This window comes from Gadus macrocephalus, chromosome 4, assembly GCF_031168955.1.
Source record: "Gadus macrocephalus chromosome 4, ASM3116895v1".
NCBI lineage: Eukaryota > Metazoa > Chordata > Actinopteri > Gadiformes > Gadidae > Gadus > Gadus macrocephalus.
The window spans coordinates 18,690,391-18,709,123 of record NC_082385.1 but is presented as its reverse complement, the minus strand read 5'-3'; the positions used below and the strand labels follow the sequence as shown (position 1 = coordinate 18,709,123).

The 18,733-nt window shown below is 47.0% G+C and overlaps 1 protein-coding gene and 1 long non-coding RNA gene across 4 annotated transcripts in view; both read left to right on the top strand.

The window, feature by feature from the left end:
* Positions 1–18,733, top strand: part of LOC132455137 (uncharacterized) — a 278,945-nt gene that overhangs the window by 59,346 nt on the left and 200,866 nt on the right. The window lies entirely within an intron of this gene.
* zranb3 (zinc finger, RAN-binding domain containing 3) overlaps positions 1–18,733 on the top strand; it is a 106,070-nt gene that overhangs the window by 25,199 nt on the left and 62,138 nt on the right. For all 3 annotated transcript variants that reach the window (XM_060048809.1, XM_060048808.1, XM_060048810.1), the window contains exons 8-13: positions 5,183–5,317; positions 8,367–8,486; positions 13,591–13,710; positions 14,171–14,350; positions 14,650–14,838; positions 17,798–18,260. In XM_060048809.1, the coding sequence (XP_059904792.1) occupies positions 5,183–5,317; positions 8,367–8,486; positions 13,591–13,710; positions 14,171–14,350; positions 14,650–14,838; positions 17,798–18,260 (1,207 nt within the window). The remainder of the gene's footprint in view (positions 1–5,182; positions 5,318–8,366; positions 8,487–13,590; positions 13,711–14,170; positions 14,351–14,649; positions 14,839–17,797; positions 18,261–18,733) is intronic.

Below are 18,733 nucleotides of genomic sequence, written 5' to 3'. Positions count from 1 at the left end.
TCGACCAATCATGTGTCTTTAAGCGCAAACAAACAGGGCCAGCAGTAATCTGTAAAAATAAAATATTTTTATTATTTTGCGTAAAATATGTTTAGATGAATTATGCAGTGGTGGGTAGAGTACTGAATATCTATACTCAAGTAAAACTACAATAACTTCCTTTTAAATCGATTTGAGTAAAAGTAAATATTCCAATTTGAAAACCTACTTGAGTAAGAGTAAAATAGTACTTTGTTATAAAGCTACTTTTTGTATTGGAGTGCTTGGATCAGTGAAAAAGACATAACGTGTGTGACTGAGTGAGTGAGATAGAGAAAGAGATGCACCCTTAAAACATTTCTTCACAAGTTGCTTCATTACAAAAAATGTAATTTAATTTAAAACAAATTTACACTAAAATGTAAATTAATTTCAGCTCTGTGCGTATGACGAAAGGCAAGAGCTTTGTAGGAACACAACCAATGATAAACTAGCATGCAAGCACACTCACAGCCAGACACAACAACGACAAACAAGTTCTAGAGTGTTCTGCAGAATACAGAGCCTGTGTAACTTAGCATCTTAGAATTATATAAACTCTACGTGGACCGTAACCCCGCACCCCCTGATGAAATATCTTGTGTCTGCGTCATGGACATATTATAATGCATCCATGGCGTTCCTAGTCCTCAGTCCCAACAAAACGGTCGACTCATATCCTTGGCTATGGAATCCCATCAATGTTGCAACCTAGGGAGGGCGCGTCGCTAACGTGTACCCTAGTATTACAGTCAACAAAGATAATGTGTTAATCAAAATACTAATTTTAATGAAGGCACAATGGAAAATGTAATTGAGTAAAGAGTAGAATTCTAAATCAAATATGTACTTGAGTAAGAGTAAAATTACAGACTTGTAACGCGTCACTACCCACCACTGGAAGTGTGTGTGTGTGTGTGTGTGTGTGTGTGTGTGTGTGTGTGTGTGTGTGTGTGTGTGTGTGTGTGTGTGTGTGTGTGTGTGTGTGTGTGTGTGTGTGTGTGTGTGTGTGTAGGCCTATATATAATATGAATACACAAAAAGACTCTTAAAATCGTTTAAGAAATATAATAATACTTAGTGCTCTGCATTCCTAAAAACAGATCTCCCCCGGAAACGTGGAAATGACGCATTAAGGGTTACAAGCAGTCAATTGTGTGTGTGTGTATTTGTGCGTCCGCCACCTGTGTGTATTCCACAATGAGTCTAGAAGGGTGTTTACAGTGGAGCCTGCAGCCATAGAGGAAACAAAACAGACAGTGAAAGCATGTTTTTAAAGTCCGGGTCAGAGAGTTTGATTCTATCAATTTATCGGTGAGTGGCTGGTCCCATGCAGTGGAGGCATGCTAGACACCGCTCATTGGTGTACTGCCTGTACAGCAGCGCTGTATGCACCACCATGATGAACCGATCAATGCACTACTCGGAATGAAATCCCACAACAAACCATGGTATTCTCAGACAGTACTCAAGTTTGTTATTGAAAGCCGTGCTGGGGAAGGTTGGAATTATAATGCGGGCTCAACATCAAAACAAACAAAGGAAATCAATTTGGCGTTGTTTTGTCATCATGAGAAAGAGAGAGGAAAGAGAGAGAGCGAGAGATACCCACTTCATGTGCACATAAAAAGCACATTTTTTTCTGAAATGCAGTTAGGGTTGCTTCTGTTTAAGGATGATATTGTTTGCATCCATCTTTGTGTGTGTGCATACGAACTTCCATCGCAATTGCATTTCTGCAGACAGGGACTCTGCAACCTAAGCAAAATGGCCTTGGCCATAGCGCTCCTTCAATAAGAAATAATGAAAACCTTTAAAGCTTTCGCCCAAACAGTGTCATACCTTGTGCCAGACGACAGCTGCATTAGGCATTCCAGGGCACCTCTTCCATAGACCCAAATGGGCTCAATATGATTACAGTGTTTCACCTATTAGGGCCAGCCGGGCACACGAGAGTGCAAGAACACAGAGAGAGGATAATGTCAGAAATGTGTGCCCAAATTTTTTCTTTCTGTCTTTGTGGGGCTGAACTTTCAAGACATCGACGGGGAAAAACATTCTGTTTGGCGGCTTTGTGGGCTTAATGGGCCTCTTTGTCTTTCTTACCTAGGTTTAAACGGGATTAATCTTATCTTGCACTGTGTGTCCAGAGCCACGTGGTAATAACCATTTTAGCTGCCAGAGCGGGCTTCAGATGGAGGAGGGCCATCCCTTGTCCACATAGGGACAAATCCATCACCTGGCGTACCTCAAAACCCACTTAATTCTGATGCCGCGACACATCGTGATGTTTTAAAGCTGCACTTTGTGACTTCTTTTCACTGTGGCCATCCATTTTGATAATAATAAAACACATCCACCCAAGGCTCTGTCGGTCCAACGATGGCTTTGCCCCCACTCTGAATCAATTTGGTTTGTGGGGCGAACAAAGTGGGAGAAAATTACATTTTGGACCGAAAATGCTAGTGCTATGAAGGAGTACGGATGTAGGCTCGGTTGAAACGGTTTGTATTTAGTTCTCCGGTTCACTCGTAATTAATGTGCAAGAACTGCAGTGTTGAAGTTGTAGTGCTGGTCTCTGACCTCCCTGCAAGCTCATCCTATCCAAATAGTGTTTTCTTATGTGCTGTGCCACGCGAAAGGGTAAGTCAAACCAAGCGATCCTTAGATACCGATATCAAGTTTAAAATGAGATTTGTACAATGATTTCTGCTTCTGGTCAATACTACCCGGCTCAAAGTACAAACCAGTATTAACATGAATGGCAGCCCTCAAGAGCATCTCCCAAGTAATGTAAACCAGTTAATGTAATCGATAAACTATTGAAACCTTGAAAACCGATGTGCTGAGCAATACAACTCCTGGATCTTACAGCAACCGTTCACCTCCCGATGAACACACCCCCCCCAACCCCCCGACTGAGACCTGCTCGATATAGAAAACCCTTGCAGGGGAAAATTACGATTACAACGCGGGTAAGGATTTTTATTACAGGGGAGGTTTCTTTTTTATACGTTTGGTTAAAATGGTCTGCTTAATCACATAATGTGATGGATTTCTGCTTACAAACAGAACCAGTCAACACTTTAATTTTCCCAACCCGTAACCGCGCTCCGCTGTCCAGCCCCCCCTCCCCCACTGCCCCGTGCCTCATCTTACTCCCTAATGATGGCTTTATCTCTCCGGGCCAGACGCTTTTTATTCCCCTCTTGCCCTTTACGTTCCCCCAGCCCTAACCTTTTTGGCGGCGCTAAATCCAGAGCCACGATGAATGTCGCCAAGTGCTCTGCCTCTCTGGCTTTCATTTTTTCTCTCTTTTTCACTCTCTTTTTCTCCGTCTCTCTTTCTCTCTCTCTGTCTGTCTGTCTCTGTCCCTTTATCTCTCTCTCTCTCTCTCGTTCTCTCGTTCTCTCGTTCTCTCTCTCTCTCTCTCTCTCTCTCTCTCTCTCTCTCTCGTTCTCTCTCTCTCTCTCTCTCATTCTCTCCTTCTTTCTTTAAATGTTTCGCGGTACTGTGCTTCCTAAAGGAGATGTGACACTTTTCCCACTTTTTCTTTTTTCTTTTTACCCTTCCAACAAATTAATCCTGACCCAATCCTTCTGTGGCCAGCAGGTTTTACTGCAAATTGTGGCACCAAACGCTGCCTACACCAGGCTATAGCTATTAATACAGTCCTAACTCATTAGAACACCGTGGCAACAACCGTCATGCTCATGCCTAGCATACGCTCGTGGACGGTACAAGAACGCCATCTCAAGGGCTTTGGCGAGTCCAGGCCTAACTGTAGTCAACACATGGCAAATATTACACATTGTGTTGACAAGAGTGGGGTCAGAAATGAATAAATACAACCAGACCTCATTGGCTTGATATGACTCTGAAAGGTTTCCCACCCAACAATTGGCTGCTAGGTGAATAAGGTTGAGTGGGCGAACTTTCTCCAGCCCCCCGTTTCATATGGTCTGGGGGTCTGTAGCTTATTGGTTTAGGCTGGGCTATTGGGAAGGAGTATCCATTATATGAAGAGCATTCATATTATTGTTGTCAACCACGGCCCAACATCAACTAGGTACATCACGGAACCAACATCCCCACAGCCTCTCCTCCTCCCTGGCTTTAAATACCTCTAGCCAACCACCATGAGGGAGGGGGGGTGAGAGGGAGGGGAGGTCCGGGTCACGTTTGATTTATTGAGCCTGGCCGGGTGCCTCTCCATCTCCGACCCGGAGCTTGTCACCAGCATTGCTATAATTGGGAGAAGGGCATGACCCACCTAGCAGGGGAGTGGGCGCGGGGGGGGGGGGGGAGCAGTATCTTAGGGATTTCATGCTCTTTCCATTACATTCTCTTTCTTTCCCTCTCTCTTTCCTCTTTCCCTCTCCCTCTCTTTACTTCCATGTCCCGCCATTTCTCCTGCCTTCCCCTCTCTTTCTCTCCCCCCTCTCCTTTTCCCTCTCTTTCTCACTCCCCCTCTCTCATTTCCCCCCTTTCTCCTTTCCCCTTTCTCTTTCGCCTCTCTCCTTTCCCTTCTCTTTCTCTCTCCCCTCTTCTTTTCCCTCTCTTTCTCTCCCCCCTCTCCTTCTCTTTCTCTCTCCCCCTCTCTCCTTCCCCCTCTCTTTCTCACTCCCCATCTCTCACCCTCTCTCTCCTTTTCCCTCTCTTCATCTCCCCGCATGTCTTTCTCTCACTCAGCCAGTTCTTACTCTTTCCTTCTCTCTTTTTCCTCTCTTGCAGATTTTACCTCCCTCCCTCCTCCCTCTCTCCACCAGGCAGAAGTAGGGCAGCCAGCTGTACCATTAATTGTTTTACCCTTTATAAGTCCCAAGAACAGCACAGCGCAGCACAAATGTGTGTGTGTGCCAGTGTGGATGTGCAGGTATGTGTGCATGTTCATTGCTGCCCTAGTGTGTCCTTTTTTCTATGTGTATGTGGGAATATGTGTGTTGTTTTGTGTTCGAGTTTGTTCTTTCTATTAGTTTGTGTGTGTGTTTATGAGTGGCCATGTGAATATGTGTGTGTGTGTGTGTGTGTGTGTGTGTGTGTGTGTGTGTGTGTGTGTGTGTGTGTGTGTGTGTGTGTGTGTGTGTGTGTGTGTGTGTGTGTGTGTGTGTGTGTGTGTGTATCCTCTTCAACCCAGCCTCCTCTGCTCTCTCTCCCCCTCCAGGAGGCGTCGTCCTGCCTGGAGGCCTGGGAGAGGATGATGCAGGGCATGAGGTCGGGGTCCACCGCCTCGGAGAACCCCTCCTCCGAGGTCATGTCCCTGGTGACGCGCATGTACAAGCAGACCGCCATCGCCAAGGTAACTGTGACTATAGTACCGATTTTGAACTCTGGTATTAGTAGCTCAGGAGGTAGAGCGGGTTGGCTGGTAACTGGAAAGTCCTCTTAACGGAGTGTTGAGGTGTCCCTGAGTAAGACGCCTCACCCTGATGCTCCTGACGAGCTGGCTGTCAAACTGCGTGGTTGACTCCGCCGTCGGTGTCTGAATGTGTGAATAAATGGTTGCAAGTCACATTGGATAAAACCTTCAGCAAAATCCCCTAAATGGAGATTGTATTATTTCACCTCTAAAACACCTCTAGATTTCGCCAATAGGATAATGGGACTAATGGGGATAGTGTAGTGGTTAGGACGTATGCCTCCAAACTGTCGGGTTGTGGGGTTTTAACCCTGTTATCCGCAGCCTTGCCTAAGGGCATCCTTGAGCGAGAGGCCCTCGCCCTTTCCTGCTTATTAGGGGCATGTATCGGATATTCTGGGTAAGAGTGCCTGCTAAACCCAAACGGATGGAATTGAACATACAGTATGTACATACATAACCTCTCTCTGGCTGGCGGTCGATATCTCCAGAGATTACCGCCAATCAGGGTCAAACAGTGAGAACACACCCCCTGCGGCGCAACACATAGGAGCCCGGGGAAGAATCCATGACTGGAGACCTCTCTGCCGCCTCCCTCTGTGTGGGGGCGGGCCTCTAATCCACACCGTTTTCCCGCCAGACTATCCACACCGTGTAGTATTCAATTTGGGGATAAATGTAAATCAACATAAACCCAACTGCTTAAATGGTTCTGTGGCTTGTTAGTGAGGTTATAAAATACGAGTGACCGAGGGCTTTTCGCCGCCGCGGCCGTCATACGGCCTCGGCGGCGAAAAGCCCTCGGTGAGACCGCCGGCAGAGGCCGTCGCCACGGTAACCGCGACTAATGGTCACCGGTGAAAGCACTTAGAGCACAGCGGGGGTGACGGGAGGAGGAGGGGTGGGACGAGGTGAGACGTGGCCCAAGCGCCTGTACGTCGGCACGGCATAATTTGGCGCTGTTGCGGAATGCTGAGGTTATGTCGCCATGGAAACGTTTATTTTCCTCCCACTCTGTTACGTCATTAGGGGAGGTTTGCGGTGAATTAGCCTAATTTGATGTACGATACTGCTACGCTAGAGTCTAATATACATTGAACCCGTGGCCTCCGCCCCCCCGAACTCTGCCCGTCCCCGAACAGCGACGCTAACAAAGCTAGCATGGTCTGGAAATGACCGGCCAAGGCCATCGATCGGCCGCCGGACCCTGGGCTCACTGGACATATCTCCGCTCTGATTGGATTTCTACTTGGTTTCTCTAGCCTGACCCACCCAGGCGTTCGTTCTGATTGCATCCAGCGAGAACGCCCCAAAACCCAACGAAAACCCACTCAACTGAACCGGAGAGGAAACCAAACCCAACCAGAGCCAAATATTACTTCCCCCCCCCCCCCCACTAGATCTCATTTCCTCTCCCGTCACGATTTGGCCAAACCCCCAAACCTTATTTCCTTTTAACTTAACCTTAGAACTTCAGGGCACAACATCTCGACAGCACTTTTAGAAATATTTTATTTGATATATCTATTATTGGTGTTTGCACTTTATGGCCTGCAAGGGACGGGGAGGAAGCCGCTGGGGAGGAGTCACACATCTATGTCACCTCAGCTGCCAATGCCCCTCACTGCCAGGCACACATAAATGACCTGCACCCCCCACTCTCTGTCTGTCTCTGCCTCTCTCTGTCTCTGTCTCTGTCTCTTTCTGCTGGTCTTTCTCTCTGTCGGTCTCTGGCTCTCTATCTGTCGGCCTGTCTGTCTTTCTGTTTGTCTGTCTGTCTGTCTGTCCGTCCGTCCGTCCGTCTGTGGTATTGGGTGGTAGGGTGGAGGTCGGGGTCTCCCCCCTCCGAGCCTCTACTTCCAGTTACCCAGGCAGGAGGTGCTGTGATGGGGCACTTTAAAGTGCTCTAACGCCTCTGACAACAGGGAAGAAAAGTTGGTGTGCTAATTAAAGTTAGCGAAGGGAGGGAAGGGGGGGCTGAAAAAAAAGGGGAAAGTCAAGTTGTTAGCAACAAGGGCAAACCAGCCCCCCCCAACCCCTTCCCCTTTCCATACTCTCCACCAATCAGCACTGACCATCTCCCCCCTTCTGAAAATAGCACACAACCGGGTCGATGACAACCTGGGCGAGGAGATTCATTACACCGCGCCGCGGCTAATTATCACCAAGGCTAATTATCGCCCCGGCTACGTCGGAATACTCACGCCAGTTTGGCGTCTGACAGGCGCTGGACGTTGTTCAGGGCTTTTTCTCGGCGGCAATTCCCGGGTGCAGAACGCCTCGGAGAACGTTGGCGGGAGAGAAGTGCGGCACGGCCCATGTGGCCGCCGTGCCCCAATTCTAGTCACTACGTCAGATCTCTGCACAAACTCTTCACTCCTGGCATCCCCCTCCGACCCAGATACAGCGGGCCACCGTGTTAAGGGGGGGGGGGGGGTCGACTCTCGATAGATGGATAGCGATGCTCCCTATAGATGGATAGCGATGCTCCCTATCCATCTATGCGAGGCGTAATCACCTCAATGGCTTCTGATTCATACGTCAATCTGGATCAAAGGTGTCCTTAATCACCTGTGACTCCGTTTATAGACTTAGGGTCGTCACCCCCGGTGACTGATGTCATCGTGGCCGTCAAACAGTGACGGAGATCATGTAGAACAGAGTGATGCTTTCAACTCTTTGTGATTCCACAAAGAGTTATATCACATAATAAAAAATATATTTGAATGGAGTAATATATGGCTTGCTTTACTCCTTTCTTTTACATTTCTCAACCAGAGAGAAAATCTTTCTTTGGGCAAACTCCGTTGGCAGCTAAGTAATAACATGATGTCCCCTGCTGGTAAATCATTGACCTGGTTTTACTATCTGCCTCCCCCCCCTCCCTCCTCTCTGTAGGTCCTGGCCCACAGGCCGTCCAATAGGAAGTTAATTACAGCTGTAGACCAGCCGTTAATAAACGGAGGTGTGTGTGTGTGTGTGTGTCCAGGCAGGGGCTGTGAAGGACTACATCAAGATGATGCTGGAGACGGAGCAGATAAAGTTCCTGGTGTTCGCCCACCACCTCACCATGCTGCAGGCCTGCACCGAAGCCGTCATCGAGGCCAAGGTAACGCCCCCTACCGCCACCAGTCCCCCGACCGCCGCACCATCCCCCCCTCCCACCATTATCCCAACCACAAGCCCCCCCCCCCCCACTACCAACCCCCTAGCCCCCACCTCCAATACTACCACAACTACCCCCCCCTCCACCACCACTATCCTCCCCTACCACCACAAGCCCCCACTAACCCCAACACCACCAGCACCCCCACAAGCATCCACCACCACCAACACTATCCCCAACCCCTCCACCACCACTATCCTCCCCCATCACCCCAAACACCACCAGCACCCCAACAAGCCCTAACCACCCCTCCCCCCAAACCACGACTTCCACCATCCCCATTATTTTGGGTCTAAGCGGACAACAATTTTTGAAATTGGTCCAGTATTGAGCGAGAATGCGGAGCCGTAATCCGTGAGATGCGCTGCAGGGTAACCCTCTTGGTCCGTAGCGCACCAAAGGATCCCTACAGAGAAATAACCCTGTTGCTCTTTACCTTTCGCTTGATCCGACCCGTTTTGTGTCCAGCCAAATCTCACGGTGAGCCGGTGGTGGAAGAGTTCAGTTGTTGCAGGAAGAGAAGGTGGAAGCGTATGAGAGGAGTGCCTGCCAGGGGTGCTGGGTTAGACTACAGGGAGCGTAGCTTGGTGTTTTCTAGAAGATCTGTTTGAAAGAGGGTTAAAGGCCCACTATGCAGGATCGGCCATTTCTTCGCTGTTTTCTTGGTTTGTGCACGCACTTTTCTCTACACAGCGCCCCCTACAGCTTCGTAGTAGATATTTTACAACACTGTCGTAACAACTCGTTGACGACCCTTCCCCATGCACTTCTACGCTAGCCATGTGCATTTGATCCATGTGAATGCAACAATTGCCTCGAAACTGGCTGTTTATATCTAGCCGGTGCCATGTTTGGGGGTGTGTCTGTGCCGTAAAGCAGTTTCGAAACTACAATCGGACTACATTTTCGAGGCGCGATTAGATACTTCCGCTGCGTCACATCCGGATTGTGTCGGTCCGAACGGAGCAAGTTATATTCGCTTTTTCCTTGGAGAAACGACAGGGGGCAATGAAACACCCGCCAAACGACCAAGAAATGGTTGTAGAACGATCAAAACAACTCTCAACCTGCATAATTAAGGTTATTTTGGCTAAAATTGTTGCATAGTGGGCCTTTAATATGCTACTGATGATAGTGCGCTGATTGTAAACGTTATATTTGACTACCTCTTGTATCTTTGATTCCTGTAGAGATATGTTTCAGGCTGAACCTTAAATTGTTAGTCTGTTCTCAATTTCAGCAGGATTTTCTCTGCTTCAATTAGCACCGTTTAGTAGACTAAACAAAAGTTGCATACAATCATTGACAAAATAACCAAATGGAAATTTTCGTAATGAATATGGTAACTTTCTGCTAGTTTTTTACAATGCTTTCCCTTGGAAAGTTCCCCCGCATTCAATTAATTGCACATATACTTCACGATAAAAGACCCCCCGGTGGTTTTAATAACATACAACCCACACAGAGCACTAATAGTTGGATTAATGGTGTCTAGTGCTCATTCATATTTCACTTGCTTGCTGTCCGTCTGACCGACCGGAGAAAACCTAAATTGGTCACATGATATATTAGACCCTGCTGTGTGTCTGAGTGGCAAAACCTCTGTTCATCCCCCTCCTCACTCCCTTACCTCTCCATCCCCCCCCCTCTCTCTTTCTCTCTTCCCATCTCACACTCTCTGTCACTCTGCAATACTTAATCTGTCTCACTCCCTCTCTCTCCCCCTCTCCGTCTCTCCCTCTCTGTCTCTCCCTCTCTGTCTCTCTGTGTCTCCTTCTCTCTGTCTCTCCCTCTCCGTCCGTCCCTCGCCGTCTCCCTCCCTCTCTGTCTTTCCCTCTCCGTCTCTCTGTGTCTCCTTCTCTCTGTCTCTCCCTCTCCGTCCGTCCCTCGCCGTCTCCCTCCCTCTCTATGGCTGTATAGAGTAGTTGTACTTGCACACAAGCTGGTACATCCACCATGATGTAACTCTGATGTCACAGGCTGGACACATACACACTGACGCATACACACACCGACACACACACATACACACGATTTCTTTTGTGACTGTATGCAGTGAATGCAGTTTCCCTGGTGACCGGTCTACCGTCTCTTTTCTTATGGAAGGGGGGAGGGGGAACTAGTAGAATAAAAGGCGATGGAGGTAAGATGCAACGGCTATTATTTGAGTGGAAGGCAAAGAATATTAAAGCCAATTTAAGACTGCTCCCTGCTCAGTACTGACCAAACAGGGCGTCTCTCCGAGATCAGTTTGGGGAATCTATCTTGCTTGTCAATCATCGGTGTTTGAATGTAACACTCCTCAATGGCGGAGAGATGAAGAGAGGGAGGGGCCTTTGATTTTTATTTTTGTTGCGTTCCAAAATGTTACTCTCATCATCTCTGTGCTCTCTCTCTCTTAAACATTCTGGAATGTGACCGGCAGCATGTTGAACTCGTCAGCCGTCTTCTCCAGGGATGAGGGACTGATAGCGTATGGGGGGGGGTTTATTCTCAACTCAATCTGTTAGGTGACAGAAGTGAAGATCCTCCTTTGGATTGTTCTCGCCTCAGCCCAGAAGGACTTATTTTGTCATCGAGGCCAAGTTCTTCCTATTTAAAACAAAATACAAAATCTGTTTGTGTTTGGCTCCAGAACCCATTTTGAATGCGTAGGGGTTTAGTTTCTCCAAAAGTGTGGTATTTTCTTGCAACGACAACCACTTCTCATTTTTCCCCTCAGTCAGAGAAAAGGTTTGAGTTTGGAACTCAACCGTGGTTTTACTTCTAGCTTCTAACCTGTGTGTGTGTGTGTGTGTGTGTGTGTGTGTGCGTGTGCGTGCATGTGCGTGCGTGCGTTTGAGTCGTGTCACACGGGTCGGCAAAGTGTTGGCTGATTGTCGTTGAAACGCCTCGGCATGCGGCAACACCTTCCACAGCGAGGACAAACTCCCACCTATCCCCCTCCTTCTCCCCCTATTCACACCCGCCAATTAACAGAACACGTGATTTATAAATTTTGATTTTCGGTTTCTATTTTTAGTAAACATGGTGCGGGTCTTGCAGTGAGGACTTGGAGGTTCTGGGGAATGTTTTTTATTTTATCTTTTTATATGACACACCATATGCTTTGATGTAATCTTAGGTTTAACTTTCAGTTTCAGATTCGCTTTCAGTTTCAGTTTCAAGTAAATATTAAATAAGAAAACATTTTCAATAACTTAATAGTTCAAATATTTGTTGTATTTACAAAAACATTTTTTGAAAAAATAAATCGTACACAGAAATTCTTCTGGTTGAAATGACCAATGAAAAGGGGCGAGCTTCAACTTCCGCAATCATCAGATCGTCCTGTCTCCCGTCCCCACAATATTCGGTCTGCAACAGGAATTGCTTTCAAGCGTTTGTTTTTTTCTTATTTATTTTGAACGCTTTCAAGCGTTTCAGTTAGGCCCGATGCAATCAATTCGTTTTTTGTTTTTTCAAATTTTGCTTTGAGTGTTTGACGCCTAACTCGGAAGTCACTTTGGTGGAAGGCTAAACGTAATGCACTGCCTTTATTGTACGGTCTCTGTGTGGCTGGTCTACCTGCTTGGCCGGCTTGCAAGCAGTGAGATTTATTTTCGTGAAGCCTACGCTTGAAAGGTGATGGCATTTGTTGTGCAGTCGCTAGGCAACCATGCTCCATTCGCGACAGATTCACCAGTGCTTGCAGCGTATCAAACCTATTGTGAGAAGGTGAAATCCTCCCCCTTCTCACTGTCTCGCATTGGAGCTATTGTTATTATTATATTGTGTGTTTGTGTATATATATATTAGATTGGGCTGGTGGAAGTTGGTCTTCCATCCCGGTAGGGGGCAGTATAGTAAAATAGCTTTAGGTGAAGAATGTTCCCCCCCCCCTACTAATGGTCTGGCCCATACGGCCTTGATTGGGCCAATTGGCATTTCCCTATTTAAGGGCTGCTCATTTGGTGTTAGAGAGGCTGAAGGTGGTGCTGGCTTGACGTGAGGCCAGTACGAAAGGTTATGATATCCTATGTTATGTATCTTAGTTTTGTTTGCTGACCGATGCAGTCATTTCCTTTTCGTTTGGAACGTTGCTATATTTTTGTGTGAATGTTTTGGAGACATTAAAACTTCACTTTTTTCTTAGTCCTCTGTCCGTTGCCCTCATTTTTGCCCACACTCGGAATTCCCAGTTGGCCGTATCCCAGATACGTGGGGCGACCACGCCGGTCCCTCACACCTATAAAAAAGTATTTACAACCATTACAAAATCAGATCAAACAGCAAAAGACTTGCCAGTTTCATAAAAAATGGCAGTGTGGCAGTTTTCTGGTGGGATCTTTTCCCTCTAACTGCTAAATGTTTGGCCACAGGCAAATAGAAACCCCTGGACAAAAACCTATTTAGGAAGAAAACAAATGTGAAAGAGGACACATTAATTACTTAGATTTCATATACTTGGTTGTATGTATCATTGGACAAATGACACTGCAAATGCAAGAGACCTGACTCCTGTGTTTAGTTTCTGAATGTCCTCGTAAGATTTAGTCGCCTGCTTCCTAAGAACATTGTCAGCTGGAATTCAACATTTTGCTGAACTCTCCATCTTGTATGAAGCATGAGGGGATTGTTTCCAGAAGGTTATATTACTGTGTCGTTAGAATCGGGGCCAGCGGTTGGGATTTTGACTCCCAGCCGTGAGGTTCTGGGTTCTGGATTCAAACCGGATTGCCCGCAGTCCGAGCTGTAGGAATCATTGAGCTGCCCCCTGAAGCCCTTCCTGCTACCTAGTGACTTGTATCTGTAGTCATCGTAGGGCACTCCTGGGTAAAGATATTATCTTATTGAATACGATGGTAGATGGAGGTAAAGTTATTGGCTAAATGACTGAATACATGGTAGATGGAGGTAAAGGTATTAGCTAAATGACTGAATACATGGTAGATGGAGGTAAAGGTATTAGCTAAATTAATGAATACATGGTAGATGGAGGTAAAGGTATTAGCTAAATTAACACATGGTAGATGGAGGTAAAGACTGTGTCACGGGCCCTCTTCAGGTGGGCTACATCCGCATCGACGGCAGTGTCCCGTCCTCCGAGCGGGCCCAGCTGGTGCGCAAGTTCCAGACGGACCCGGCCATACGTGTGGCAGTGCTGAGCATACAGGCGGCTGGACAGGTGCCTGCTCGTCCATCTGGCCCTCCATCCATTATTTGTCTATGTCTGTCTGTCATCCATTTCTCTATATCTATACCTGCCTGTCTGTCTATCTTTCAGTTTTATATCTCTGTCTCTGTCTGTCTGTATGTATGTAAATGTATGTATTCATGGGTCTCTGTCTCTCTGTCTGTCTGTCGATCTATTGTATCATTGTTCGTCTGTTTCTCTCTCTGTCTCTTGTCTGTCTGCCTTTTTTTCCCTCAATTTCTTTCAGATCTGTCCGTCTCTCTTGCTCTGTTTCTCTGTCTTTCTAGCCATATCATACATTGTTCAATATCTGTTTCTAGTTATATGTATGTCTGTCTGTCTGTCTGCACACCCTACACCGTCTCTGATCCATATTTCTAGTGACTGATGTTTAGACTTGTGTTTCTGGTTCTGTTCTCCTGCATTGACCAACTTCCTGCCCCCCCCCCAGGGCCTGACCTTCACAGCGGCGAGCCACGTGGTGTTTGCCGAGCTCTACTGGAACCCCGGGCAGGTGAAGCAGGCGGAGGACCGGGCGCACCGCATCGGCCAGACCTCCTGCGTGCACGTGCACTACCTCATCGCCAAGGGGTCCTTCGATACCGTCATGTGGGCCATGCTCAACCGCAAGGTGGGGGGGGGGGATGAGCAAGGAAACTAAACATGAAGAATAAATAATAATTGTTGGAGTTTTAGCGACGATGACAACAGTGCTTCTATTCTTAATCTAGGACCACAAAAAAGGATCGAATTAAAAAATCTGAATAGAATATAAATGCTAAACATTGGGATATATTTGATACAATGATACAATGGAGTAGGAGTACCATGTGTGCGTTTTTCCCTTAAAAAAACATTGAGGAACATTCTAAACAGCGATGTCTGCCCTATGACCTCCCTACTGACCTATGACCTCCATGTTCCCGACAGGAAACGGTGACGGGCAGCACGCTGAACGGCAGGAAGGAGTACCTGACTGCGGAGGAGGGGGACAAGACCAAGTGGGATTTCCTCAACTTCGCCTCGGCGTGGACGCCCAGCGAGATGGTGCTGCCCTTGCCCGAGAGGAAGGGGGGGACGCGAGAGGGGGACAACCAGGACGGGCTGTTCTTCACACACGTGAGTGACCTCCCCCCCCCCCCCCGGTGTCCATTCGTTCATCTCACCCTACGCATTCATCCGTCTATCTCTGTCCATCCATTCAACCATCATTCTGTCAGTCTGTCTGTTCCTCCATCCATCCATCTATCTATCCTTCCGACTTAAAGATCCCATATCATGCTGTATGATAGTCCAGTCTGCTGTGATTGGTCGGCAGTGTTGGGAACGTTACTTAAAAAAATAAAGTAATTAGTTATAGTTACTCACTACTTGTTCCAAAAAGTAACTGAGTTAGTAACTGAATTACTCTATAATAAAAATAACTAGTTACCAGGGAAAGTAACTATTTGCGTTACTATAAAAATAATAAGTTGCTATATGTCAAAGAACTTGGATTTTTGCTTTGGATTTTTTAAATGGTTGAACTGCCCATTCAAGGCCCTGATATACCTCCAACTGAATTAAAATTTTCTTGGTTGCACATTTCTGTGGCTTTATCAAATCAGTTTGGCGTGTGTGTGTGTTGCGCGCGTGTCCTGGCTTGTGTGTAAAAACACTGGATCCAATTGGCTACCATGAAACATGACTCTGCCATAGCCAATCATAATCGCTTTCTTGTTGTTAACCCACCCGGTCTCCTCCCGAACAGTTTGTGTGTGGAGCCAGGGGTGCGTTCGGATTACGCAGTTCAATGCAATCCATTAATAGTAACGCACTGCATTTAATGTACAGTAACGTAACGGCGTTGTAACGACGGAAATAGTAATTAGTTAGATTACCCCGTTACTAAAAAAATTACGCCGTTACCTAACGTCGTTCTTTTAAACAGCGTTATTACAAACACTGTTGGTCGGCACGTCCACTCTGTTGCGATTGGTCGAACGGTGTGTGTGTGAGTCGGTAGAAAAAGCATGATATCACCCCTTTCAACCAATCATAGCAATTGATTGTGTGACACATCAGCATCAGCCATCATGGTTGTTTATGACAATGTCCCAACATCGCTCCCATAGGGTGCTCATCTGATCCGTCATCGTATCGAACCCGCCCCAAATTAGATAACCGGTTTAAATTGGCCCAACCCAGGCCAGATCAGCATGAAATCTAAATCAAGCAGTAAATCAAACATGAGTTGGCAGATTTGTCTGGTTCCTAGGCTGCTGTTCAGGTTAATCTGAGAGCACTATCCAGTCAAGTACCCCGGAGAATGCCTTGAGGCTCACAAGTTTTCTTTCTCGTCATCAATCCAACTGTCATATCTATCAAACCATCAACCATCCATTAGGGCTGTAACGACATGCGATCGAAACCGAAATCGCGACCCTCAAAGCCACAAACCTGTCTCGCGGTGTGAGAAGGCAGAAGCGCGACATGCACTTTCTAACTCCAATCATCCTTCCAGTCAAGATCCAGCCACGTGATATTAGCTGTTAGTGCCAGGGCTTCCGTTTTCCGGTAATAGAAAAATGTAATGTCAGACAAAATTGTATCTCCGGTCAAATTGTCCGATTGAAGTTAGCTAATAATCTGTCTAAATATTAGTCTGCAACGAGATGCCCTCGCTGTGATGGCAGCGCTCCGTGGCTACGGAGGATTGCATTTCTACACAGCCTGCGAAGTCCTCATATGCGATATGAACGACATTTTTCCAGAGTGGGCCAGGCGCGCAAAAATAGCCTGTGTGATCCCCGTCTCTAGTGTTTTGTGTGTTTGACCGGCAGTTGGTCTGCTTATAGGTCGGAATGAAGCTGCCACCGATTATTGACAGGCTGGGTACTTTATTCTTATACAAAACCGGACTTGTTTGTTTCTTCACTAGACTGACACACACACACACACTACCACTCGCTATCCTCGCTCGTCCACTCACTCGCTGACATCACTCACACGCACACGCTGACATTCTCACGCACACACATACACTACTCGTAACACTATGCCTCGTTATTGCAAATCAGACGTTCATTGTTATTTCCCATCTATTTGAAAGATAGGCTATTAAACATGTTGAATTCTATACGGCCTGCGAAGAAGCGATAATAGGATATTTGACCGAAAACTAAATCTATGTAGGTCACTTTGACTCGCACCGTTTTTTCTAGCGGGAACGCTGGTTAATGCTACCAAACTATACAAATTACTATTATTTATTTGACATTAATGTTTCAAATACGTAAGCCTAAACCACAAAACTAGTTGAGGGTTTTGGCCTCCCTGCAAGCATCCTCCAACTGCAATCTTTGGTTATTTATTTATTCATTTTGCTATAGGCCTACTTTAATAGTATTATTTTTGTTCAAAACTATTCAGTGTTCCAAATTATTTGTTATTCAATGTTACATTAAGTAAATTGTTCGATAAGTGTTGTTGAAATAAAATGCTTTTTAAATTTAAAAAAATCGTGGGATGAATCGAACTGTGGGTCAAAAATTGTGATACAAACCGAATCGTGAGTTGGTGTATCGCGACAGCCCTATCATCCATCCATCCCACCGCTAACTATCCATCCATTCATCAAATCTCAGTGCAGTGATCAATCCTGGCAGTACTGGTGCATTGAATGATGGGAAAGTATAATCAACCGGCAATTGGCTCACATAGATCAAAATATATAGTCCTTTCACGGAGCCGGGAGATGAAATATGAACCCAGCGAAGGTCTTCGAGCAAGGTGTGCAGCCCAACCGGCCTGCCGGGACGCGACATGGGAAGTGACTCTTTTGGGGCAGCATGTGGCTCAGGAGGCAGAGCGGGTTGGCTGGTAACCGGAGGGTTGTTCGATCCCGGGCTCCTCCTAGCTGAGTGTCCCTGAGCAATGCATTTCACCCTTGCCTTGCATGGCTGACACTGCCGTCAGTGAATGTGTGCATGAATGGGTGAATGTTAGGCAATATTGTCAGGAGCTTTGCGTGTCCACTGGTTAGAAAAGCGCTGTATATATGCAGTCCATTTGCTCTGGTCCTTTTTTCTCCACCTAGTTTGAGAAGAACAAGCAGCACGACATTCGTTCCTTCTTCTCCCCCGGAGCCACTGGAGAGAGGAAGAGGAAGAGGACCCTGGAGCAGCATGAAGAGGAGGAGGGCAGGAGGGAGGAACCGGTCGCCATGGAGATGGGTCCAGCCGAAGAGGGAGATCACGACATTGCCGACGCGGATGCCATGGAAACAGACTTCTCCCCACAGGTCCAGCGGCTCAGGACGCCGCGGCCTAGCAGGAACCCCGCCGCCTCCACGTCCTCTTTGTCATCACGGAAACGACTGGCCCGGGGGAGGCGTCTGTCACTGAGGGGCGGGGCCTCGGCCTTGGTGCCACGCAAGCTGTCTGAGGTGCAAGCGGTGGCCGCAGCCCCCAGGGAGAGGTGGGCCTGTGTTGCCTGCACTTACTCCAACAGCGGCCTGCTGGCCTACTGCGAAATGTGTGCGACGAAGCGACCTGAACCCGGTGAGTCAAAGTGTGTGTGTGTGTGTGTGTGTGTGTGCATCGGAGACTGGGGCTGACATTCAGAGTGTGCGTGCGTGTGTGTGTGCCCACTGGAACGTCCTAATGCATGAAAATACAGCAACTCTCCCTCACAGCGATCCTGACTGTTTGAGATTAGAGTTGGATTTGAGGTATTTTGAGGTCAATCTGCCAAATTATTTCACCGAACCACAGTGGGGAAAAAGAATGATTAGACTATCTTGTTTTAGACTCTTAGTTACTTAAACCCAAACCAAGGTGTCTATCCGTTGTGACCTGCGGACAGTATCCATCATGGCAGTGTGCAGACACAACACTTCACCACACAGCTTCGTCAGAGAGAAACCCACTGAAATAATCAAATAATGAATGAATCTCAAAATACTGACTTTCTGGAAGATCAACGCTGTGGGACTTGCAACACTTCTGTGTCTCTGAAAAAATAAATGTCTGGT